This window comes from Aythya ferina, assembly GCF_964211825.1.
Source record: "Aythya ferina genome assembly, chromosome: 5".
NCBI classification, from domain to species: Eukaryota; Metazoa; Chordata; class Aves; order Anseriformes; family Anatidae; genus Aythya; species Aythya ferina.
The window spans coordinates 46,779,479-46,805,142 of NC_140301.1; the positions used below are offsets into that span (position 1 = coordinate 46,779,479).

The following is a 25,664-nucleotide window of genomic DNA, read 5'->3' on the forward strand; positions in this document are numbered from 1 at the left end:
AACCTAGTGCTGTTAGTAGGCCGAATGGTGCCAAGTTCGTGCCTGAGGGGATTTCAGTGTGCTGGGGCAGCCCAGAAATGTGAGGGGAACCTCGATAAAACGCTCACGTTGGTCAACACCAAGCAGTACTTTTAGGAAAACACCTCTGTAAAAGTGATAGCTACAGGTGTATGCTAGCCTTTGGGTGTCTTTCTGGGTAGTGTTCCAGACCGTCTTGGTTTTGTTGCCTCAGAGCTGCAGGCCCTGAAAGCCAGGGCCTTTGCAGTTCCCTTTCTGAGGAGTGTATAGCAATACTCCACTAGTAAGTGATTGATTTAGCATTTCACTAAACCTAGAAGTTTTGTTTTGTTTTGTTTTTTTAAAGCCTCTGTAAGGCTTAACTTTGCCTTGGTCAGCTGGTGGTTTAAATGCTGTGGTCTATGGTGAGGAGACTGGCTTGGTGGAGAAGGGGAGGTGTGGTGTTGCTTACTGGGGGGAACTTATGAATGTGCATAAAACCTTTGGGAAAGTTTCAAGAAGATGGAACCAGAAGGGATGAGATGCAACGAACACAAACTGGACTACAGGAAATTTCACTCAGACATTAGAAAAAAAAGAATGCAGAGAAGGTGGAACAGGTTGTCCCAGAGCAACTGGCCATAGCTTTGGGCAGAGGGTTTGGACTGTACGATCTCCAGAGTTCCCTTCCCACCTCTGAGAGCCTGTGATTTTGTGAAATGCAAAGGCTGAGCAGTTCCTCTCTATGTTTAATTGTCTCATAAAAAAAAAAAAAGTGTTTTACAATTTGCTTAACCCTTGCCTAGGCAAGAGTTTCTCTTAAGGCATTGTTTGCTGAGGTTTAGCAAGGGGAAAATGAAATGTGGTAGTATTGTCAGATTGCTTATAGCTGTCACATATGAATATTTTGCAATAGTAGTAGCGATGGAGATATGCATGTAGATAAATCTCACTGAAATCTAGGTAAGAGCACAGAAAATTGCATTTGTTGTTATTACATGTATGGTGTTGATTCAGTGCTTCAATATATTGTGTTCTTTGTCAGGTCCATAGGAGGGTGAGGTTATGAGGAATATTAACCTGGTATTCAAAGCCTTGCATTTTGTTGTGCTCTACAGGAAACCTTAGGTAATATCCTAAGGCATCTTCATGGTGTGGGTTAACTCATTATCCCCTGCTGTGACTGTTAATAGGTGTACTAGTTCATAAAAGAGAAGATATTCTTGGGGTGGCAGGGAGTAGTAGTGGATGAAAAATTGTCTTGTGTGTCAGAGTGCACTTTGTATTGTAGAAGGCTTGATCATATTTATCTCCAGCAGTTACCGAAATCTTAATTTTAAGTAGAAGGCTGCCAAACCAGTAAGACTCAAACTGCTAGCTCGTTTGCTTTATAACATGATATGCAGTAGAGAACACTGAATTGGGAGGCCTGTTAGACGTTAGAGAATTCCTCTGAGTAAAGATGGATAGAGGAGAAAATTATAGCAACTGGCTGAGTCTAGTATCTAGTTGTGGTTGTATACAATATTCTTACTGAGATTCACTAATTTTTTTTTTGATTTCAGTACTGCATTTTAGATGAAAAGTACTTCCAACAGAAATGGACAAGATTTATACAGACCCTAACATGGAAAAGTAAGTTGAAACCTCATAAGGACCTCATTGAGATTTGACTATTGTCTTTTAGATGCAAAATGTTTCTTAATCCCTGTGTGCACCTTAGGATCTCTTGAATGAAATATGCTGTCTGTCATGAAGAAAAACAGGGAGGTTTTCTGATCATGGTGTAGGAAAGCTCAAGGAAATCTCATAGCAGTGGATTGTCTAGGGACTGACCACAGGGGTCAGAGCACAATATGTTGAATTTTCCAAGGGTCATTTATGGCACCTAGCATTGGAATGATCTATTCCAAGCAAGTTTGTTTAAGTAACTTCACACTTGTAAAAATAATGGAGAGATTGAATTATTAGCCATAAAAATGTGGCAGCACTGTTCAAGAAATACATCTTGGTTCCAGTTTATGCGCTAATATCTATTTCTCTTTTTTTCCCCTCAGTGATAATACAGAGCACATGAGAAGAAGGCGACTGTCCTCTGTGAGTAACTTAAGGCATTTCTAAAATAAAACTGAGTGAGTGAAGGAAGGGAAGGGGAGCCATAAAGAAGAATTAGTTTTCTCATCACAGCCTGAAGAAAAACATACCATGAGCAAAGAAAGCCCTTACTAAGTTTGTGATTGAATGTGACGCTTCTGGCGCTTACAGATTCTCTACTGCCAAGTAATCAGTTTATGTATTCTTGTGAAATAGCAGTTCACTGATTGTATGGCTGGCTGATGTATTCAAGTCTGAAAGCGTTGCTGTTCACATTAGCGATGTGGCAGAAGATGATACAATTTCCACAGAAGGATTCGCAGGTGAAGCAAGTGTACAGGGATATTCCTGGTAATTTTCTGATTGAGGTGAATGAATTTAGTATGCACAAGGGCAGTTTACCCACTATTTTCTCAAAATAAATACGTGAATTAGATGGTTAAAAATTAAAGTTATGCCTTCATGGTTATGGATTCAGAATTTTATAAATTCTTTGGTCAATAATAAGTATACCTCCAACTGAACTCCCGTGTGTGGTGCATTGGTGAGAAGCAGGGTTAGAGTCTGGGACAGATGCCCAATGCAAGAGTGAATTATAGGTTATGAAATCCATGGTAACTTGTGCATAAGTGACGTCTTGAACTGCTTGTACGCCAGCTGTGACTGAACCAGTCATTTACTTGTTGCTTGATCATTTCTTTGTGGGAGCTGGGTCTGATTTTCTCAACTTATTCTTTTAGATTTTAAAGGCTCCACGAAATCCTCTTGATGATTTGGGAAACGGGAATGAACTCACTCAGGTAGGTCTGTTAAGTCCACATTTGCTGATGCTCTTAAGATCTTTGGTTTGCTCCTCAACTAGTCCCTGGTTAAACAGGGTCACTAGAATAACGTAGGTGTAAAAACTCCTGTAATAACTGCTTTGGCGGATAATGTTTGGAGTAACAAATATTACATGAAATCTGTTGAACTTTTATTTTACATCAGAATATGTCTTCTGTCAAGCAGAGAGGAATAATCAGAAATTAATAGATACATCTTGCTTCTGGTGTAGTCCAAGTTTGCCACCCAGAGTACTGTGTGCAGCTCTGGGGCCCGCAGTGTAAGAACGAAATCACCTCTCAGGGTGGGTCCAGAGTCTGCAGCACCTTTCTAATAACTTCTTTCAAAATATGTGAAATATGAGCCTGAAATACCCGTGCATAATATACTTCAAAACTGGTTTGAGCATGAAGAGCAGCTCAGTCTTCGTTTAAACATTAATGCCTTTTAACAATGATGTGTAGTACTGCTACTGAGCAATATAGAACCATTGTATGCAGTAGTGCGACTTTGTTCATAACTGCTTGTGATGCTGACATGGTTTCTCTGTGCGTATAATGGATAATGTCAGTACGTCAACACATTGTCTGCTTTCTTAAACAGTGAGTGTTCTGCTGCCCTGTTCAGAGCTATTTAGTTAGGGAAGCTTACTGCAGACACTGCACTGCAGTGGTATGGTGAATTAGCTTTCCAGTATATGCAGCGTTGCATTGTTACACGCCTTGTAACATTGCATTAGTATAATCATGTGGTCAGTGACACCATTTAAACACTTCTTCAGGAAAGTATCAGTGGTGATTTTGATTTTTCCATGCATCCTTTCCTTTCTCCCATAGGGGTGAGTTTTTTTTCCAGTTGTCACAGAAAACTAAATTAAAAAAAAAATCCTGCAACTCACTTGTACTAAGCAGCTAAGTATTTTTTCTCTAGTATACCAAACATAAAGCCAGACAAAAATCCTTATAAGTGGTATTTTGCTTCTGTCTGAAACCAAGCAGTTAGTACAAAATGATCTTTAGAACCTGCTTCTTGTGAGATAGGTGTCTCCCTGTGAAGAGGAGAGAAGCTGGAGAACTATAAGTAGTTTAAAGATGTTTGCAAATATCTGTTGTACTTAAGCTATTATGCTTGCATTTTTTTCTTTTTTTTTTATTTTTTTTTGGTGTGTGAAAAGCTATAATTATTGTGGATTATGGCATAAGAACTGTTCTCTGTACATCAAACTGTCTTTTTGTTTTTTTTTTTTGTCAGGATATTAATATAGAAAAACGTAGGAAAAACTCCCGACGTGTCAGCTTTGCGAACACCATAAAGTAAGTTTGATCTGAAGAATGCAGATCTACATCTCTTTATTTAAGCATAAAGTTGTAGGTAATAATCTGCTATCACCTGAAATTGCTGTTTGCATACACTTATGGGTATTCAGTGAAGAAAATTGGTGACTTGTTATACTAAGTTGATTTTAAGCCCTGGTAGAAACATTACGCGCTTTCTCATCCTAGCTATAAAGAATGATGGAGTAAATTTCATATAATTAGGAAAGTTGGGTTTTCATTAACTTTTCTAGTGATTTCACATGAAGTATGATAATCTTCCTGCTGGAAAGTATGGTTGGGTTCAGTAACCTGCTGTCTTTTGGTATCATTTCAGAACATATCATGTGGGAAAAGATTGAGATTAATTTATTTTTTTTTTAAATTTTTGCTTTAAAACAGATCATCTTGTGTTTTCAAAAACTGTTTTTCTTTGTTCTTAGCTGCAGAGTCTTCCAGCGAGATCTTAAGAATAATGCAGCAGAGAGAGAAAATGAAGGTAAAAGCTCCTCTCTTTTCTGACAGGTTTCACAGACTATTAGCAACAAGACTTCAGCCAGAATTTAAGAAGTCAAGCTCGTCAATCATAGATAGGGAACAACATGGTCAGCTGTTTATGATGGACTGGATGAAAACCCATTAGTTACTACTACTGTGGACCTTGTAGCTCAGAGATTATTTTTTTTTAGACAAAATGTACGTGGAACAAAATCTGTTTTGGGGATTGTTGTGGTTTAACCTGGCTGGCAGCTAAGCACTACACACCCCTAACCTGCCCGCTGGCAGGACAGAGCAAGAAGCTGAAAAGTCCTTGGCTTCGTGTAAGCGCTGCTCTGCAACAATTTATACATCGGTGTGTTATTAACATCAATGTGTTATCAACATTCTTCTCATCGTAAATCCAAAACATAGCACCCTACCAGCTACTAGGAGAAAAATTAACTCTATCCTAGCTGAAACTAGGACAGGAATTTAGATCAAAAGAAGACCGAGAAGAATGTCATATTCAGTCTGTCAAAAATTACCTAGGAAGAATCTGAAAAGCTAATGCACTTTCAAGTACTTTGGTTCTCTGGGTTTTTGCCATGATAAAAAGGAACATAAAGAGTGAGAACTGCAGAACATTCTTTTCTGTGCACTTTACTCTTGTCTCTGAATGTTTTGATCCTGTTTCTCTCGTTGTAACATCTGATTTTCTTATTTTTAGAGTGTGCAGCAGATACAGGGAATCATGTCCTACTTAATCAGTAAGTCTGGGGAAAAATTATTCCCACACTGCAAATACATTTCTTCACACGGCATGCAACCATAAGAATGTTACTTCTCAAAGAAACCAACAAATGTAACGTGCTTATTTATTTAGATATAAAATTGCTCTATACGTTTGACCGGTTACAGGAATACAGCAGAAAAAGGATATAGCTGTTCTTGCGATTCACAAAAAAAAGTAGATGTTTCTGAAAAATTGAACAATTATGTCTTGAAACTGCTTCATCCAAAATTGATTGTTTGGGAATGTCTTCCAGGAGAGACCTACCAGATTCTGTATTTGATAGAGATGGTCTTGGATGTTTATTATCATCACTTTTTCACTCAGAGGTGGATAGAGTATTAGTCTGGTCTCAAAGTTCTTGCCTAGATAAAATAAAATTAGGAGATTGTTGCTCACCAACTCAATTTAATTTTAAAAGATTTAGACTGTTTCTGTGCATGAAGGCATTTTTTTATATTTAAAATATACAGCAAGGGAACATTTACCTACAGCTATAGTTAACAAACACTTATAAAGCAATACAGTAACATATGTGTGTATAAACAAAAATCAGTATTCTAAACAAGGCAGTCTGGGCTTGAAAGAACATTCAAGAAAACACTGAAGAGCAGAAGTCATTAAATGTTAGATGAAAAGCCAAAGTTAGTCGGTTTACCTGGCTTTTGATTTTACAGAGAAATGACTGCAGGCTTTAGGAACGCGTCTTCAGTTTCCCAAAAAAAAAGGAACGACCAGAAATAGAAGGTCGGAGTTAAAAATAACACATTAACCTGTTTAAAAATCACGTATTCACCTCTTTTCCCATGAAAAAAAGAGTTTCATGGGAAAATACCACTTTAGTTCAAATTACAAATATGTCTTCAATATATCCTAATGTTTGGTGTCTGCTGTCCAGTCACGTATGAGCTCTGCAACACAATTTTCTGCCTGTTAAGTATATTGCTGAAGCCTTCCGGTTTGCAATCTTTTAACAAACTGTTTACCTAAACCATCTTTTGTAGAAATGAAGAACCTGAAGATGTTCCATGTGAGATCACTGGTGAGTTTGAAAATAGATTTAACAACAGAATGACTATTTTTATTCCAAACTATTGATAATAGTTGACAGAACATTTTTAACATGTCTAGAACAGTCTCACTGATGGAGATCTCTATTGCATGAACAGACTCTGTCTCAGTGCTTGTAAACAGCATTATGTATTGTAGACGCATGGGTAACCTTACTACGTGTTCAAAGGAGTACTGAAAATATTTCTCAGGATATATTTGGTTTTAAATGTGCTTACTCAGAACGTGATACTTATGTAATGAGTGCATTGACCTTCATTTGAGTTGATTAAAATAATAAAATAGCTCAGCAAATGCACTATTTCATTTTCTTTTGACAGGGATGAACACTTTGCTTCATGCTCCTATCCAGGCATTGGTGCAGCAGACTGAGGTATGTGAAGGTGCTCATTTTTTCAGTGCTGAGAATATTAGTGTCCAAAATATATTGCAATAATTTGTGTAGTAAAGGTGAAACATGTACCTCAGCTGCCTAAAAAGTAAATCCTCGTATTCACAAGAAATTTGTCTAAAGCATAATCTTCTATGTTTTGAAGTAGCTTCCTAATCTGATGGTCCTTATACTACACTATTGATAATTTTTGTTTCTAAAATTGCTTTTCAGTATCTGAGCTAGTTCTTACATTTTTTTTCAATGCTTATCTAAAAATATGTAAAGGAGCTTATGTTTCAAATAGGTCAGTTTAATTTTTTTCCTCATGGATTACTGTCTACTTTTTTTTTTTTTTTTTCTATGGGTGGAATGGATATACACTGTCTGTTCCTACTGTTAAAAAGGTTTAGAAAATTGCAGTGACTGGCATGAAAATGTAACTGAAATGCTTCAGTTGACTCAAGTGATAAAACACAACATTTTTAGTTAAGACCTTCACAGGCACAGAAATCCTGAACTGTGCTATACTTCAGTGGTGATGTCATAGGTCTATTTTATCAAGCAAAGCAATTGAACAGTATCCTTTGATCCAATGGCTTCCTTTCATGCTGAATTTAAAGATATGGTTTAAAGAATGTCTTAGCTCTTGTGAAAAAGTAAAGGTTAAAATCTAGTGTGGATTAAAAGATGTGTGCCATGATCCTATAAAGGTCATACTGAAACCCTCTCTCTCCTTGGTTTAAGTAATGTATATGATTCTTGCTTTTTCTAGTGTATTTTATTTCTTGCATTTATAAAATAATAATGCATATATAACAATGTACTTAATTTAAGGTAAACACAAAGTTGTTCTTAATCAGTGTATTCATTATGTTTGATAAAGTACAGTATTATATCTTGATACTGGCCAGTTTTTATCCACAGCTTTAAAACTCTAAATCCTTTCTATTAAAGAGACTAAAATCTTCTTAGTCAGGGTGGAAGACTCTTTTAAAAATTCCAGCTTGGCACTGCTGTTTTGGGGAATGTACATGATAAGCTGGGCAGGGATTTTGCAGTGAGTGGGTGGGGAAAGATAGAAACGCCACATAGAAAATATTGATTCATAAGTCTCGGTGATTGTTCCGTGTCTACAAGGATTTCACATGTGAAGATGTGAAGTTTTTGTCCAATAGAAATCTGAGCAACATTCTTTCAAAATTCTATTTAAATACATAAAGATATTACAAACACAGAATGTAGGCTATAAGAATTTGTAACAGTTAAATTGTCCTTTCCTTTAATATGTTACTACTTGTTGAGAAGGACTGAAATGTTTTTTTTCCTCCCCAAAAAGCTGTAAAGATAGAGCTCTAACCTTTAGACTGCATTAGTTGACTTTTGTTTTGAATAAAGTAAACCACTGTGTCATTTGTTACAAGTGTCAGTAACTGTCACTTCTTGTCTTTTTTCAGTGCCATGATGTGGACAACGCCACTCAAAGAACAAATAGGCATGACACAACACTCATCTTTTCAGATGAAAATGAAATGGAAATGACAGCTAGTCACACTGCAGTGATTGCACGTAACCTGAAAAACAATGAAACTGACAAAACTGAGAAAATAGATATCACATCATTTCTGGCTGGGTTAAACTCTAACAGTGGAAAGGCAGAAATGAGTAAAGAATTTCATTTCTCTGTTGATCCTACAAACCGTCTGTGCCCATCTTTTGAACAGAAGGAAGATGCTACTGCGGTAAAAAAAATTAATTTCAATGAATTTTTGATACGCTTGAAGTCAAATGAAAAAGCACTCAATCCTATTGAAGGACCTGAAAAAGAAAACCTTTTTTGTGTCTCTTCACAAGTCTCAGAAAACATGGCACGATCATCAGTGGAATCTGATTATTTCCATGAACCACTGGCCACCATCAATGTAACAAAAATCTTTAGAGAGCAAGATGATGGAATGGAAGTGACAAAATGCCAAGCATCTGATATTAAAAATATGCGTTCTGGTATTTGTGGGGCTCCACCAGAGCAATTACCGTGTCCAGACGTTACTGAGGCATTTGCAGATGATGGAATGGATATGACAACTAGTCACACTGCAAAAATGTCTTTTCCTTTTGCCAGTGTTGGAAATCAAAGTCTAAACTTCAAAAAGGATTTCCCATCCATGGAGACAGATAATTATTCTGTAGTAAAGAGAGCATCTCATCAGCAATTAATTGTAAAGCAGGATCCTCAACTTTGTACAAACAAAAAAACAGTAAATGTTGAAGACACTGTAGATACTACAGTGCCGCAAACTTTTAAGCAAGAGACCAGGACTTTGTCTGCTATCCCGGGATCTGTTTCTTCTGAGACTGTCTTCCGAGGTGATGAAACAGTTTTTTCGAAATGTGGTGACATGGAACTTACTGGGAATTACACATATGTAATCTATAATGAAAGTGCCAAAGGAATGAGCAGTTCATGTCATAAAACTTTTGAGAAAACAGTTAATACAAACTCTTTGCCAGTAGAAAGCAGACATCCAGCACTTGATGATGATACAGAAAGTCTATCATCTTTAGATAACCGAGCTTCTAAGTTACATAAAACTAATGCACTTGAACACCTTTCAGGCTCAGATGGGAGAGCTGAAAGAGTGACCCAAGATCACGGGACTGCTTCAGTGGATGTTGGTTTTGATTCGTGTAGAAATTCAGTGTCCACTGGTACCTGTAAGGTGTTTTCAGGAAAAGGTATGGCATTGAGTAAAACTTGTATTGACAAAGCTGATGGAAAGAATGTTGAAAATGAATTTCCTCCTGGAGTGTCCATTTCTGTCACCTGCAAACCACATTTTCTTGATAACAGAGTGTCCACATCTCCCAATTTAAGTGAGCAGGAAAAAATGGAAATAACTAAATGCCAGACTGTTATCATTGATGATCAAAGCATTGGGATAACTGCAGAAGCAAAACAAATGCATGGTAAAAGAATTCCAGGTGAGAACCACAACAAAAATGTCAGTGCTGTGGCAAGTTCTTTGGACAGGGACAAGGAAAATCTTGAGGCAATTGGTTTTGATGTGAATATGAAAAGAAAACAGCCTATGGAAATGAATACTGATGATGTTGAGGTGATAATAGTCAATAAGAAGGTTAAAAAATCAAACTTTCAGGCAAGTGGTCTGATTTCCTGTGCGAAGAGCGTGTGTTCATTACAAGAGCAAAAGACAGAAATCGCAGAAAATCCTGCTGCCACCAACAGTGCATTCACGTCTTTGCAAAGTCAAGAAGTCGATATAACTCAGCCTTTGAAAAAAAACCTTCAGAATGCTTCAGTTTCCTGCACAAATGACAAAACAGACGTGTTTTCAGATGATCAAAACATGGATGTAACCAAAGCTCATTCTGTTGCTTTTGAAGTTGCTCCTATTAATACAGTACAAGGATATGAGAATACTCGTAATCAAAATAATGTGATATCCAAGCAGCTGCAAAAACGGATCTCCCAGTTTTCCAATAATTCTGGTGTAGATCCCACTGCAGGTCAGACTGCAGCAATAGAATATAGGGATTTCAAAAGGAGCTTGGATAAACAAACTGTTACTCCTTTATCTGCAAATGGTATGTTCATTTCTAGTAATGAAACCACTCCCTCCGGAAATACAAGAAATGTACAACCTGCAAAAGTACTAGGTATAAATGCAGATTGCCAGAACTCTGACAGGCAAGTGAAAACTCATACTATGAAGGTAGTAAACAATGCATTGTCAACTCGAGAAGAGTCTGAGAGAGATTTCCTGATCAGCAAAACAGTTTCTTCACAAGAGGATTTGAAAAATCCTCTGTCAGTCGATGGCCTGCACTCGGGTATTGAAGAGAAGTTACTAACTAATACATCTGAACAACAGAAGAGAAGTTCCAAGTTGCCTTCCTTTTCAGAAAAGTCTGTTTTATTTCCCTCTGGTGAAAACATGGACTTGGCTGAAAGCTGTGCAGCAATTTTTCCTGATCAAAACATCCATATGATATTACCAGGAAGAAAAGCAGCACCAGTACATGTTGTTGAAGATGAAAATAAAACATTATCTTTAAAAAGAGAGGTCATGATGACAATAAACAGTCAGGAGCAGCCTGGGTGCAATACATACTCCTTGGTATCTGGTAAGAAAATGTTAACTGTGACTGGTTTAAAGCATTTTGTAGATGAGAAAACTACCATATTTTCGGAAGATGCTGATATGGACATCACAAGAAGTCATATGGTTTCAGGAGAAAACAAAATAATTTTGCTGCGTAAAAGTTCAAGCAATGCCATACCCTTTGTTTCTGGGGATAAAACTTGTGTTTTTACAGACAATAATGACATGGAAATAAGTAGATTTGATACTGTTGCAATTGATAAATCTGTGGAAAAGGCTACAGCTGGAGGGATGCTTAGCAGAGCTAATAGGACTGAAAGGAAAAGCTCCAAGGGAACAACAGGGGAAAAGACTGTTTTATTTTCACAGAGTAATGAGGATAATGACATGGAGATCACAGAGAGCCATACGGCTGCAATAGGCCATGAAATTGTCTCCCAAAAAGAGGTCAGGCTTCATTCTCTGTCTTCAGCTCAGCCTGTTAAAGCTGTTAAGTTCACAAGTAACCAGAGTTACGTGGACATTACTATGTCTTGCCCTGCTGATAAAATTACAGTAAAACTTTTACATGATGATAACTTGAACTTGAATAAAGAGGTTGGACAGGATGCTCCTTCAAACAGTGATGCTACTGTGCTTCCTGTGGATGATATGGAAATCACTAAAACCCATAACGTAACTTTGGAAGCAAATTCTCTGCAGGCTAGGCAACCCAATCGATCTGTTCCTCTATGTTCCACAATTATTTTTACAAATGACAAGGCTGATATGGAAATGACCAGCTATCTCCCTGATGATGAAAGTACTGAAAGAGTCCTGTGTGAGGACAGAGTAAACCCAGCTAAGCAGGTTGGACAGGAGGCTCTTTCAGGTAACAAAACAGTCGTTTTTACTTCGGCTGAGGATATGGAAATCACTAAAACTCATACAGCCGTGTTAAGAGGTGATGTGTGGGACAGAGGGTTAGTTCCAGCCGTTTCTGCAGTTCCTGCTGATCAGACCACTGTGTTTCCACACAAACAAGATGATATGGAAATAACCGTATCTCATACTGTTGCTGTTAATAACAATATGGAAGGATTTGAGAACCAGCAAGTGTCACATAAAAGCACTCGACAACCAGGCTTGCATAGTGCATCGTTGTCTGCTTGCAGAGATGAAGTAGATTCTCTGCAAGTAAAAGATCTGAATGGTGAGTATCTTAAAAAATCTAATGATAACCTCACCACTCCTTCTTCATCAACCTCAGCATTTCCTACTGAGAAGGGAGCTGCCAAAGTTCACAGTGGTGCAATACCAGATTCCGTTTACTCTATCGCACTTCCAGAAGACACTCCGCATGTCCGGGCACCACAGGATCTTGACCTTGCCACGGATAATTCAGTTCCTGTAAACAGTCAGCAGGATCTTGTACAGCCAGGAAAACTGAAATTAAAGAGAGTGCCTTTCAAATTTCCAAGTAATGCCCCCTTGGAGTGCAGTGAAGAAACTGAAGATGTGGTATCCCGTGTTTCCCTTCCTGTTCAGCAATCGGATTCTTTGAAGAGTCCTCCAGATGGACTTAGTAGTCAGACAAACCAAGTATTGAAAGATAATTCGTCTAGGCATGAAGATCTAGATGCAGTTTTAGCCAAGGATGGAGCAGTTCCTGTTTCTGACAGTGAATCAAAAGAAAACGAGAGGCTGTCAGCTGAAGGGGAAGTACTTCCAACAGACTTCCAAATAAAATCTGAACAAACTAAGCAACCTTTGGTCAGTGACAGTCCAAGAGATCCAGTAGATCCTACTCTTGTACCTAAATTATCAGGTATTTTAAATGTTTGTTCAAAACTGGAAAATATTAGAAGGAAATCTATAGTTGTCTCTGTTCCTGAAACCACTGTTTCTGACCAGCTGCATAAGTTACCAACTCAACCAGAGGATACCTTGAGGTTAGGAAAAAATACCATAAATGAACAAGATAATTTATTTTATCCCAAGGAGCAGGAGAATGCATGTCTTGAATCTGGAGCAGCTCCTGTAGGTACGAATTTAGGTATGGCACTTAAGGACAAATATCAAGGAATAAATGTCCCTCTAGGTATCTTCCAACCTAAACTACCAAGCAGAAGAAATCCTTCTGTTTCTAACATGCAAGACGTAAATGCAAAATCTTCAGAGAAAGTAGAAGCACTGGTTTCAGAAGTAAACGTAAACACCAGTGAAGCACCAGATTACACCAAATCTAGTAGGCAGAACTTCAGCCCTTCTCAGTTTATAGCAGAAGAATTTCTTCCCATATGCCAAGAAGCAATGGATTCGAATGACTCTGTAAGCTTTGGATCTGTGGAAGATGGTTGCAATGAGATAAACAAGAGAAACATCTCCCACAATGAACAGGTTAAACGTGAAGAAACAAATGAACAGGTTAAACATGAAGAAACAAAAGCTTCTTGCAAGAGCACAAAAAGAGCTTTGGAACAAGATGAGGAGGATCTTCAAAGTCTAAAGAAGCTCAAGGCAGAAGAAAGCTTGGTTGGTGGGACCTCCCTTGACTTGCAGGTGAGCCTGATCACTCATTGACAGCGTGTAAGTGCACTGACAGTGCTTTTTAGATACTGAGATGCAAATTCTCTTTATCGCCAGTTTGTAGTCATTTTGTTCTATTTTCCCAAGAATTTCTCTCACTGTTTTATCAAACTAAAACAATTGATGTGTGCAACTTCCCAGATTGATGACAGAGTAAGGGATATGTCAGTTCTCTCCACATTATCCTATTAAGCCTTTCTCGAATAAGTATTCTTAGTTGTCTGCACTAAACCATGTGCTAGTTGTTGCTTAGGTATAGTGATAGATTAAGGCTGAAAGCAATTACTTAGAAAATAAATGTTTATTTTAAATTAGCTGTCTTATGGGCAGCACAAATTGCCATGGGCTCAAGAAGATCTGTGCAAATATGGAGCGCTAATCTGACCTTAAAATTAGTTTGTACATTATCAATACAAACTTTCAAATTCCTAAAGCTGCAAGAGTGTGCTGTGGTGGCTACTGCTTTGAGAAATGAATGACAGATTTTGTAACATCACTTCCTATATGCCATGGTAGGGAATGGCTTAAGTATATGCTGGTTTTTTATGCTAATTAGCTATAAAATGTGCAGATACCAAAAATAAATTTTGAATGTCAAGAAACAGCTACATAAGCAATTGATTGAGTTATTCTTACGTTGTTTCATATAGCTTTTCTTTTCCCTTTTTTTTTTTTTTAACTTGCTGATACTAGGTTACTTCTGGCGCTCTATCTCAAAGCCAAGTAGATGTTCGTGAAGGTGAAGATCCTCCAAATCTATCAGCTAAAAACCTGGACTGTACTCATGCCAACAGCAGCAGCTCTCTAGATTCTGTTAAGGCTGACACAGAATTAACAAGTAAGACTTCCTTTGTAGCAATTGCCTCAAACTTTTCTATTCTTTTTGCTTAATCAAGGATGAGCCCTACCCATAATACATATTTAATTTCTGAAAAGCCTTGAGTGCTTTTGGTACAGCTTCCTACCCAGCCAGCTGACGTGATTTTACGTTCTGGCTATGAGGCCAAGCCATTCAAGCAATACTGAGATGAGGAGGAAAAGCAGTAGAATTTAAGTACACCTTTGTTTTAATGGGCAGGTTGGGCTGAAGAGGCGGTTTAGGTCCCCTAGCACAGAGTAAATCTTAGTTTATTAGCTCTTGCCGATTAGCTGGTACCTACCAATGAGGCAGAAATCTGCCAGTCATCTGGTAAGTGATATTTTGCCTATGTTTACAAACCCAATTCCAACTTTGCCCCTTGCAACCATGAATATATATGTTTTGTCCAGTGGAAGTTGGATTCTCCTTTGAGTGAGAAACTAGGCCTTCTTAGCTTGGCACTTGAAAGCTGTGGTTTTACCTAGAAATTTGCTGGCAGCTCAGATGCCATTTGGTCTCTGCCTACCAGTGTTTCCCTCTGAACTGGCTGGAGTCTGTTTCTCAGATTTATTACTTTTTAGTATGATACATGTGGCTTTCCTCCTATAGAAAAGTGAATTCTGTCTTTTCATTACCACTCTAACATGAATTTTATTTTACATTAAATTTCTAATCTATTCCTTAGGATTTGCCTAAAGTAGTTTTTTCCTCATTAACTTCATTCAGCACCAGATACACACATAAAGGTCAAACTGTATATTAAAATGGCTTTACTTTTGGAGCTAATGAACTAAGATTCATATTTCTGTAATAATATTTTTAACCTCACCAATGTCCTTTTCTTATTTTTCTCTAGTTCAGCGATGCAGTCAGATGGAGTCTCAGCTTCTCACAGACAGCCTCTGTGAAGATAATTTATGGGAGGTATGCATATAGCTGAGAGATGTTAATTTCTTTTCCTAACAGGAAAAATACTTGTGTGCATATATACTAATAAGCATTCTCACTTGAAGAATGTACTTAAGTGTATGTTTTTCCTAACTTTGCAGAAATTTCAGAGTGGTGTTATCACAGTTGGAGAGTTTTTTACACTTCTTCAAGTCCATATTCCAATTCAGAAGCCCCGACAGAGCCATCTTCCAGCCAGTGTGAGTATCTGTCCTCCTGATATGCAAGAGGCTTTGAATTATACTTGTGGTTTGTCATTGTTTTTTTAACAGCTAAGTGGTCTGTATTGAAGGTCTTTAAATGAGTCAAGGCAGAAGTCAGTTCCACCTTAGGAAGTTAGACATGCCATGTTTTCAATTCTGTCTTTGCTTGTTTACCTCTGATAACGGATGCTTTTTTTTTTCCCTCAGTACTGAAAAGTAGAATAGATTTCTATCTCTTGACAAAATACTGTGTATTGAGGATCATCTGTTCTTGGATAAATATTCTGATCCTTGGTTTTTGAGCTTGCTAAAAGAGCAAAATGTTTGAAAGCAAGAATTAGAAGCTGTATCTAACTTCACTTTATCTTCTTACTACGTCCATTATCCACTAAAGTCAGAATCCCAAAATGCTGCTCTGCCCTCCTGCTGCCGCCTCTTCTATTCTTTTCTAAGCTGCTGCACCATGACATACCTGTTCTCCTTATTTCTCACCCTTAAGTCTGTTCTGTCTGAACCTTTTTTCAGTATCCTCATCCTCAATGGAGAGAAGACTTCTTTTGAATTCTTGCTGATATGGGAACAAATATTTTGCACGCATGCATACAGACAAGCACCATGTATTAGTAGTAACCTGATACCAAACAAAGAAGTAATTGTACTGTGCAGCCTCTCTGAAAACAAGGCAAGGTGTCACAATTAAGAGAAGACTGAGATTTTTCACGAGGCAGTTTTAGGACGAGGAATGCCTTTCATTAATCCACCTCTGGCAACATAGTTCTTAAAGTAGAATTTTTTTCTGTAAGCTCATCTTGAGTCTGTCTTTAACCCATCCACACTTCTCCATCCACACTTCTCATGTTCTGCAAATTTTGATATATGAAGTTGATCTTCAGGTTGTTCTTCTTAAAGCCCTGTGAAGAGAAAACCTCAAAGCTAGTATAGCAGCACATGACTAGCAAAAGCAAAATAAAATTTGTTTGGGTTTGGTGGGGAGGAGTTGGAGTTTTGGAGTGTGGGCTTTTTTGTTTGTTTTTTCCCTAGTGGTTCTGTTCCATAATGTTTGAAGGTACATTGAGGAGTCTGCAAAAAATATTTTACCTTTAGCTATAATGTTCTGAGATACCTGATTTGTGTTTTGCTATGCTATGGTTTTGTTCATTTAACATGTGGATTGCTTCAGTCAATTACAATTGCACCAATCCCTTTATTCAGCCTGGGTTTACTCAATGCCTGGAATTTAGTTCTGTCATTTACGTCTGGGGGAGGGGGGGAGAAAGCACTGGGAAAAACTGTCCAAACTGGAAAAAAAAAAACGTGCTGAATTTTAGTGTATCTACTTTCCAGTATTTCTTCCAGTGGCTCCAATGAAAAGGTAGATTCCTTCTTACATAGTCTAGTTGTTGCTTTCCTTGTATAGAGCCACTTCCAGTAATGCAGTAGAGAAATTTACAGGGACAGTCAGCTTTGATGTGCAAATTGGTAAGCAAGATACTGAAGTCAGTTTCTTATGTTCAGTCCTTAGTTTTGGATAAGCACTGCAAAATGTAAGTGTGTACTGCCAGTTGTAAAGTGTTCCAAGTATAAATATCTGACTTCTAACTCTTTACTTTCAGAAATAACTGGAAGATGTTCCCTTTATTTCCCCTAACTTAAAAGTAAACTAGGAAACTTGTCCCATTACAGTATTGTAATAGCTTACACATTTTCTATCAACTTGATTTTTACATTTTACTGTTATTATGTCAGTTTTGTGTTTCAGTAAAGATACCTGATTTTTATATAAGCTCTCTTAAGAATGGTGTATCAGGGTTGCTTGTGTGTACACCTTTGTGTAGCCAACTGATTTTCCAATTAAATGCTGGAAATAGTCTGTCACCTGTCTGGATTTCATGAGTAACTGCCATTTCTTAAAAAGATTATCTAATAAAGTAGTGTGAATGAGCTGCTTAGTTTTCTCTATTGACATGGAAAGCTTTTGAGTTTTATGAGTAGAGAAAGTTTGTTTTTATTTTTTTTATTGTGTTTATTTAATAGAGGATATGGGGAATCAGCTCAAACAGTTCCATTTATTGTTGCTTACAGCAGTTTCTGCTGGCATGGCAAATGATGTGCCAGGGGCAATGGAAAAGCCATCATGCAAAGTGTAAAGCATTAGCAGTGTCTGTATAACTTAGAAGTAGGTTTGGCAGGTTCTTCTATGCCAGTACTTTTTCTAGCATGCTGGAGAACTTTTCAGTAGTCTGTTCGATGTTAAATAAGTTCTAATGACATTCATTCTTCCTTCTTCTAAATGGGTTCTGTGACACCTCTTTTGGTAGCGTGAAGTAGTTTCCATCACAATGACATATTAAAAATTCCTAACAGTTGTTGTGTATGAAAAGATATATTCAAGAATGTACTCTTTGCATGCTAAGTGGTATATTTGTGAAAATTCTTTACTTGTGAAATTCATTCTAGTAATTCAGGTTTAGTTCTTAGAAAGCTAGCTCCGGTATAACCCAGTCTTACAGTTGTAAGATGTTACGTTGTCAGGGTACATAAGTCAGCAGAACATTCACATTAGAAATTTGGATACCTTCTTGGAAATAAGGCACCCTGCTGTGGTGTTCTGCCTTTATTCATTCCTTCTTTGCTGACTGACTGAGATTTCTGAGTTGCCTATGCAAGAGGAAGTAAAAAGTGTCCATTTTAAAGTTCTTTTTAATTCTGATATGGTAAAAGAATGAAAGCTGATAAAAAGAATGAAAACTATATTAACATAATTTGTATTGATTGAATTGTTTCCTTTATGAATGTTAAATCTCTTGAAGTTTTATTTAAGATACTATTCTTAGCTACAATTTAGTTTACACTTCCAATTTGCAAATTTATTTGTACTGAGCTGTCTCTAAATATTCATGCATCTTACAGAACTTTGGTACGACTCATTAGCATCTGACCGCTGATAAAAACAAACATAAAAAATAAAACAATCACAAAGACTAAAAGCATTCTCTGAAGGGATTGAATTAACCTGTTATTTATGTGCTTCATATATAAGTAATTTTTGGAATATCCCCATCTTATTTATTGGATGTGACTAAAGGCTTACTAAAAATTGTGAATTTAAGATAACTACGCTTGATTCAGAATCTTGTTTTACTCTGGAGCACTATAATTATCTGGGTAATGTACACACATTTTTTCAGTTTTCTGTCTAAAAGTAGTATAACCTCTTCCAGTTTAGGTTTTCGAGCTCTAGTGATGAGAGCTCCTTTTTTCCCAAAAGGAAGTCTGTTCTCGAAAGTGAGGAAACAGGGAGCATAAAAGTGAAATGAGCTACTAAGGTTATAGGATTACCTTTTCACAGAAGTAATTGGACAGGTCCAGAATGGGGAGGAAAAAATCGTTAAAGTACGTCAAGCTACCTCCGTTTTTTTTTTTCCTGTTCTGCAAAAAGAACGATTCAGGCCTTTTTGGTGGTTTCTGTACATGAATTGATAGAAAGTTGCTGTTTTTAAAAAGCATGCATCTTTTTTTCTTTTTCCTCATCATTTTTCTCTCTGTTCTCTTCCAGTGTGCTGTCAGTGCACCACCAACTCCAGAAGACCTGATTCTCAGCCAATATGTTTATCGCCCCAAGCTGCGTATTTATGAAGAAGATTGCCAGGTCCTTTCTCAGATGATAGATGAGTAAGTCTTTTATTTCTCTTTTTTCAATCACAGGTTATATTAGTAATTCTATTTTTCAGCTCCATTTGCATGCAGAATGTCCTTAAGAAAGTTATTAATTACAAATGGGAAAAACAGAAAAATGGGAATAAACTTACTTAATGTAGGTAGCAAGTTTATTACAGGTTTATACGGTATAGGGCAAACTCATGGGGAGGAGCTGTGGTTATGGAGATAAAGCTTGTTTTTCCTCTGGTACTAATAGAGTGTTTCAGTTGCACATCAGAAGAATTAAAGTAAAAGGTTTTGAGTTGTACTCAAAATAATCAAACATAGGAAGCAAAATCATAATAGGTTATGATCTGTTGTTTGTTCCAATTTTCCAGTGTTTACTGTTAATAGAAATACAGTTACCGTAACTTATTTCCTTAACCTGAAGGTCACTTCTGGTCTGATACATGATGCCGTTTACAATTTGTGTTAAATCAGGTTTTATGGTAAAATTCAAAATCAGTAGTAAGATTTTTCGCAGCCCCGTTAGCACCATTTCCCATTTCTTTAGCTGTGTAACTCTCCATCTCCTGTTCAGACCTGTTCTCTACAAAAAAACAATAGAAAGTGAACTTTGCATTATGTTCCAGAGTGTAAAAAACATAGCCCCTGTGTAGTGAAGGCTTTAGAGGACCTCTCCAAGATGTAATACCCAAATAAATGAAAATGTTTACATTTCCATACCTTAATTAGAAAAAGTGAATATAGTGTATAAATACCAATGTACTTCTTTATACGCTTGATGCAGTTACAACGAGCCTTTCTTTCAATTCTTTCTTTTTTTTTTTTTTTTCCTGTATTTCAGATTAAAACAGTATATAAGCGTCCAGGATCAACCACTGGTGAACGTGAATAAGAGTTTGTGGGAAGTAATGAGAACCTGTTCTGATGAAGAGGTAATATTGCATAACAAAATAATGTAATAAAGGAGTAATTTATGCATTCAAATGTATGAGGAATTTGCACATTTAAATAAAATAAGAACCATAATGGTCACTGAGTAATAGTAGGTAGGTAGAAGATACAAGGTAAAATATTTTCTGAATGAAAGTCTACTATGAGAACTGGAATAAAGAATTTCTTATATGCCAGAAGGGTTGAATGCAAAGATGATTATAGTACTTTAGAGGAACATGTTACTGTGAAACAGAAAAACTTGATGTTGATAATTCAGGTTAGTTAAAGAAGAGAAACTTTAAAGAAGCCCAAGCAAATAGCGCAATTTTGGAAGCGAAAAAACAAAGTGCTCTTACTGCTGAAGCTCTAGCTTCACTGGTGGTACAGAATTGTCCATTAACTTAAATGTTTATTTAGTTTGGAAAGGTATGGGTAATAGTGTGAGACATAATAAGCAGAAAACATTACACAAAAATAAAACTGCATACAGAATTTGGAGTACAACGGTGGTGTCATGTGCCAAAAGAAAGATGATGAGGCCAGAGGGTATTTAAAGGAGGATGCTAATGATAATGGGCTCAAAAAGCACCCCAAAGACATTTGAATTTTAAAAAACAGAAGCATTATAAGAGCGTCCCAAACAGAATTAAAAAGGTAGATCAAGGGATTGTTTTCCTCACTTTTAATGCCAAGAATAAAGGACTAGTCAAACAAAAAGTAAAAAATTTGGAAGACAGTATTGTTCATAGTTCGTAATTAGATTTCTATTACAGTTTATCACTGAGGCTAGGATATTAGCCGGATTCAGGAAAACTATACTTAGAAGCAATAAAAGCACCAGAATCATTAGTGAAAAATAACAGATTTGAAAGGTTATTAAGCAAACATCTACATAGCGGCATTACAATGATACCACCTAGTGGAAATGGATTGAAAACACTACAAAAATGCTTTTTATAAGTTCCTCTCAGTCTTCTGGATTGACAACTGTCAGAGGAAACCTTGAACTACACAATTCTCATAGTCATTTATAAAGTAGTTGAGTCACCATTCCGGGAGCTGTTAAAAGACTGGGGACATGGTTTAGTGGTCTTGACAGTGCTAGATTAACAGTTGGACTTGATCTTAGATGTCTTTTCCAACCTAAATGATTCTGTGGTTCTGTAATCTGTAGCTATATTCTATTAAAACTGGTGGCTTTTTTTATTTCTTGCAGTTTGGGCACTGCATGGACTTCTGTTAACATTTTGGTTAGCCTCCTTAAGTTAGCCCCTTAGTAAGGGGGCAAGTGTTCTGAATAAGTCTTAAACAATTAGAATGAGACATCTGAATGAAGCTGCTGTTTTTTAGCAGAAGCATCTCCTTAAGTTATTGGAGCTGTTAAAATCTGATGATACTGCTTTCTATGCTGCTCACTCTTGGAATACAGATTGTGTTGGATCTTTGCTAAGAAAACCATTACTTTAGTAGTAGCCTTGAATTAACTTGGATTGTCCAGTCTTAAATTCAATTTCCTTTGAAACTATCATGTAATACTGCAGCTAGAGAAATGGGATATTGCAGGGAGGGAGAGCAGAGAAGAGAGAAAGAGTTGATTGAAATCTTTTGTTTCGCATTCCCATTCACTTTCCCTTCTGTATTTTCTATTCATTGCAGCTGAAGAGCTTTGGAGCAGAACTGAACAAAATGAAATCCTATTTCATCAAAGAAAGTAAAATCTTGGCTCACAATGAGAAAGAGGCATTATACAGCAAATTACTGCAGAGTGCACAGGTAATGTGCCGCAAGGCTGCAGAGGTTTAGGTTTAGCAGAGGAACTTCTATATTTTATCTGTGCTTAGACTGGCATAAGCTGTGACCATCAAATGTAGGACCCTAACCACCTTGTATAAGACTCCTCCGTATTGAACTTGTTTTCCTTTTATTTATAAGCAAATATAAAACACATTGGGACAGTGACTTTGCTTCTAGTTGAATTACAGGAACCTTCTACCTATGTATAAGTTAAAAGCTCTAGAAATTTATTTAGTTACATCTCATCTCATCCCTTCAAAAAAAGAAAGTGATTAGGAACGTTGTTAAGTATCTGGTATTTCCTTACCTATGGCAACTGTCTTACTGTCTGTTAGTCTGCCTCTTCATTCTAATGACAGGTTGTGTCAGCTACTTTAACTAGTTTATTAGCAAGCAAAGATCCACATGGTGGTCCGAGAAGGCGTTCAGCCTCTTTAAAAATTTCATTGACTTGTGTAAGAACACATTGCAACAGAGTACAATTTTCCCGTCTTAGGAACAATATGAAAAGCTACAGTCAAGAATAGCAAATGTGGATGAATTGCTCAAGGAGGCAGAAAGCTGTCTGGCTGAACTGGAAGCAGGTATGTGTTTGCAAACCAGTGACTGATTTGCTGATTTCTTGTCCAGTCCCTGTGTTTTTCTGTAGAGCTGCTATGTAAATGCATCAAGATTCTGTGTCTGGTGCTTGCTTGGAATTTTAAAAGTCCCATATTACAAATATCCATTAGGTCTGAACGCCTTTGTTTGTGTCTGCAAACTCATTTTGTGGGAATAACTTGCACATCAAATGAAGTCTGGGAGCATTTCTGCATTGAAATACAGAATTATAATTGTAGCCAAGCTGGCTAAATCTGAAAGTGATGACAGCACAGCTGCTGGCAGCACACAGAACCTGCTAGTGATCCCGCAGATAGGCAAGCCTAAGCTTTGTACTCCAGGACCGTACCATTTTCAGTGTCATGCCTGGATGGTTTAAAACTTGTTCAGCTGTGTTCAAACAAGCTGCAGTCAGTACTTGGGATTGCCACGTAACGATAACTGTGTGTCTTCATAGAACAATAGAATAGTTTGGGTTGGAAAGGGCCTTAAAGATAATCGGTTCCACACCCTGCAATGGACAGGGATACCTCCCACGAGACCAGGTTGCTCAAAGCCCCATCCAGCCTGGCCTTGAACACCTCCAGGGATGGGGCATCCACAGCTTCTCTGGGCAGCCTCTTGCAGTGCCTCACCACCCTCAGAGTGAAGAATGTCTTCCTTATATTTAGTCTAAATCTACCATTTTTTAGTTTAAAGCCATTACTCTTTGTCCTATCACTACACTCCCTGACAGAGAGTCCCTTTACAGTTTTCCTGTAGCCCTTTAGGTACTGTAAGGTTGTTGAGAGGTCTTCTCAGAGGCTTCTCTTCTCCAGGCTGAATAACCTCAACACTCCCAAACCCTCTATGTCGGAGAGGTGCTTCAACTCCGTGTTCATCTCTGTGGCCCTCCTCTGGAATCATTCTAATACTTTCATGTCCTTCTTGTGCTGGGGGCCCCAGAGCTGAACACAGTCCAGCAGGTGGGGTGTCACAAGAGCAGAGCAGAAGGGGACAATCCCCTCCCTCATCCTACTAGCCACACTTCTTTTGGTGTAGCCCAGGACACGGTTGGCTTTCAGGGCTGCAGGCACACACTGATTGCTTGTGTTGAGTTTCTCACCAACCAACACCGCCAGGTCCTTCTCCTCAGGGCTACTCTCAATCCATTCTCCACCCAGCCTGTGTTTGGATTTGGGATTGCCCTGGCCCAGCTGCAGGATGTCGCACTTGTTGAACCCCATGAGGATCACACAGCCCCACCTCTCAGGCCTGTCCAGGTCTCTCAGGATGGCATCTCTTCCTTCAAGCATGTCAACTGCACCACACAGCTTGGTGTCATCGGCAAACTTGCTGAGGGAGTGCTCCATCCCACTGTTTGTGTCACTGACAAAGATGTTAAACAATGCCAGTCCCAGTCCTGGCCCCTGAGGAACACCACTCGGCACTGATCTCCATCTAGACATTGAGTCATTGACCTCAACTCTCTGAGTGCAATCATCCAGCCGATTCCTTACACACTGTGTAGTCTTATCTGTCAAATCCATGTCTCTCCAATTTAGTGATGAGGATATTTATTTTTTGTTTTTCATTTATTTTTCTTCCTGCTTCTCAATGCCTTCAGTAGAAATTAAAGTGCATGGTAATAGCTTTGAAACAATGCAATAAAAGGAGCTTTATTCTTTATCTGTTACTACTTGAGGGTAATACTAAAATGTCTAGGACTCAGAGATACATGTAAATGACTTCTAAATACTGAATCTGGGAATTCTGCAGAGACCTTCTGATCCTTGTTTCCCACAGATTCTGAATGGGAAGATTGCGAGACAGACTGCAGTGAGGAAATGGCAGAAGAGGACTCTGAATCAAAAAAACTAGAGGAAGGTAATGGTACCAGCTGAACTAACTGCAGTTTTTTTGTGATGTTTTTTGTTCATTAGTGTTAGTTTTGTTTTGTTTGTGGTTTTTGGTCATTTGTGTTTTTTTTTTTTAGTTTTGGAGAGGGTAAAACTGTTCCCATCCTTGCTGTATTAGTTGATATCAGTGCAAAAATTACCGCTTTCTTTCCCACATTGGATATAGCTAATAACATAAGTGTTAAAGAATGAAAAGGATTTGTCCTTCTCATGGATAAGTGGGATTTAGAACTTGGAAAAATATGACTGGAAGGATGTGTACTGGCTATCATACCCCGCACTTCAACTGTTCTGTAACTACTAGCTTTTGTTGGCAACATCAGTATCCAGGTAGAAGTAAGAGCTGTTGAGATTTTTCATGTTGTTAAGGAAGATGACTGCACAGTGAGTTAGGGCTGTCTTTGCTGCTCTTTTCTCTTACAGCTTTTTTTCCTCCTTTCTCTTAGAATTGGCAAGCCTCAAAGCTCAAGAAGAGGAACTTGAAAGGTAAGATGTCAAAAAGCTTAAAGGAGCTTAAAAATGTACACACTCAGGTTCTAGAGATTTTTGTGATTTTTCACCGGTGTGCTACATCAGATGTTTTGCTTTATCTTTGCAGAGAACTGTCAGATCTGGAGACTGAGAATGAGCAAATGTTTGTTCAGCTGAAACATCTACAGGAAAAAGAAAAAAGCTGTGAGGAACTCCTGGAGAGATACAAGTAAGGAAGGGAATTTCAGGTTTTATCTTTTTGTATCGGTTCATTCTGGGGACTCACATTTCTATATAAATGTTTTGGGGTTTGTTGTTTTTCCTTTTTATTTTATTTGGAAGATCTTTGGATGCCCCTCTCTTCACAATCTAGGATAAGCAAAAAAGCATTGGTGAACTTCAGTGTGTGAGGAACTGTTCTATTAACAACTTTGTCGTGATACTTTGCATACAGTCTTTCTGCATCCAACTCCCCTCCCATCCCAGAATTAACATTTATGTGAAATGAATAGTATTATGCTTGGGTTCCCAAAAGATTCTTACGCTCTGTTGACAAATGAAAATTTATTTGGTCTATTCTAACATAGCTACAAGTGCCCTTGATGCTCTGATCTTTGGCCTTCAGATAATTGTTTTGGTTGGTTGGTTGATACTTAGTTGTGT

General features: G+C 37.7%; 1 protein-coding gene across 4 annotated transcripts in view; it reads left to right on the forward strand.

Moving 5' to 3' along the window:
• The window catches only part of KNL1 (kinetochore scaffold 1), a 32,357-nt gene that overhangs the window by 2,550 nt on the left and 4,143 nt on the right, over positions 1 to 25,664 (forward strand). For all 4 annotated transcript variants that reach the window (XM_084522727.1, XM_084522728.1, XM_084522730.1 and 1 more), the window contains exons 2-20: positions 1,563 to 1,632; positions 2,055 to 2,094; positions 2,832 to 2,891; positions 4,165 to 4,226; positions 4,670 to 4,725; positions 5,434 to 5,473; positions 6,501 to 6,538; positions 6,888 to 6,940; positions 8,395 to 13,602; positions 14,323 to 14,467; positions 15,345 to 15,412; positions 15,538 to 15,636; positions 19,196 to 19,311; positions 20,147 to 20,237; positions 21,895 to 22,011; positions 22,529 to 22,616; positions 24,418 to 24,498; positions 24,977 to 25,016; positions 25,129 to 25,230. In XM_084522727.1, coding sequence (XP_084378853.1) covers positions 1,598 to 1,632; positions 2,055 to 2,094; positions 2,832 to 2,891; positions 4,165 to 4,226; positions 4,670 to 4,725; positions 5,434 to 5,473; positions 6,501 to 6,538; positions 6,888 to 6,940; positions 8,395 to 13,602; positions 14,323 to 14,467; positions 15,345 to 15,412; positions 15,538 to 15,636; positions 19,196 to 19,311; positions 20,147 to 20,237; positions 21,895 to 22,011; positions 22,529 to 22,616; positions 24,418 to 24,498; positions 24,977 to 25,016; positions 25,129 to 25,230 — 6,539 coding nt within the window. In that variant the 5' untranslated portion in view covers positions 1,563 to 1,597. The remainder of the gene's footprint in view (positions 1 to 1,562; positions 1,633 to 2,054; positions 2,095 to 2,831; positions 2,892 to 4,164; positions 4,227 to 4,669; positions 4,726 to 5,433; positions 5,474 to 6,500; positions 6,539 to 6,887; positions 6,941 to 8,394; positions 13,603 to 14,322; positions 14,468 to 15,344; positions 15,413 to 15,537; positions 15,637 to 19,195; positions 19,312 to 20,146; positions 20,238 to 21,894; positions 22,012 to 22,528; positions 22,617 to 24,417; positions 24,499 to 24,976; positions 25,017 to 25,128; positions 25,231 to 25,664) is intronic.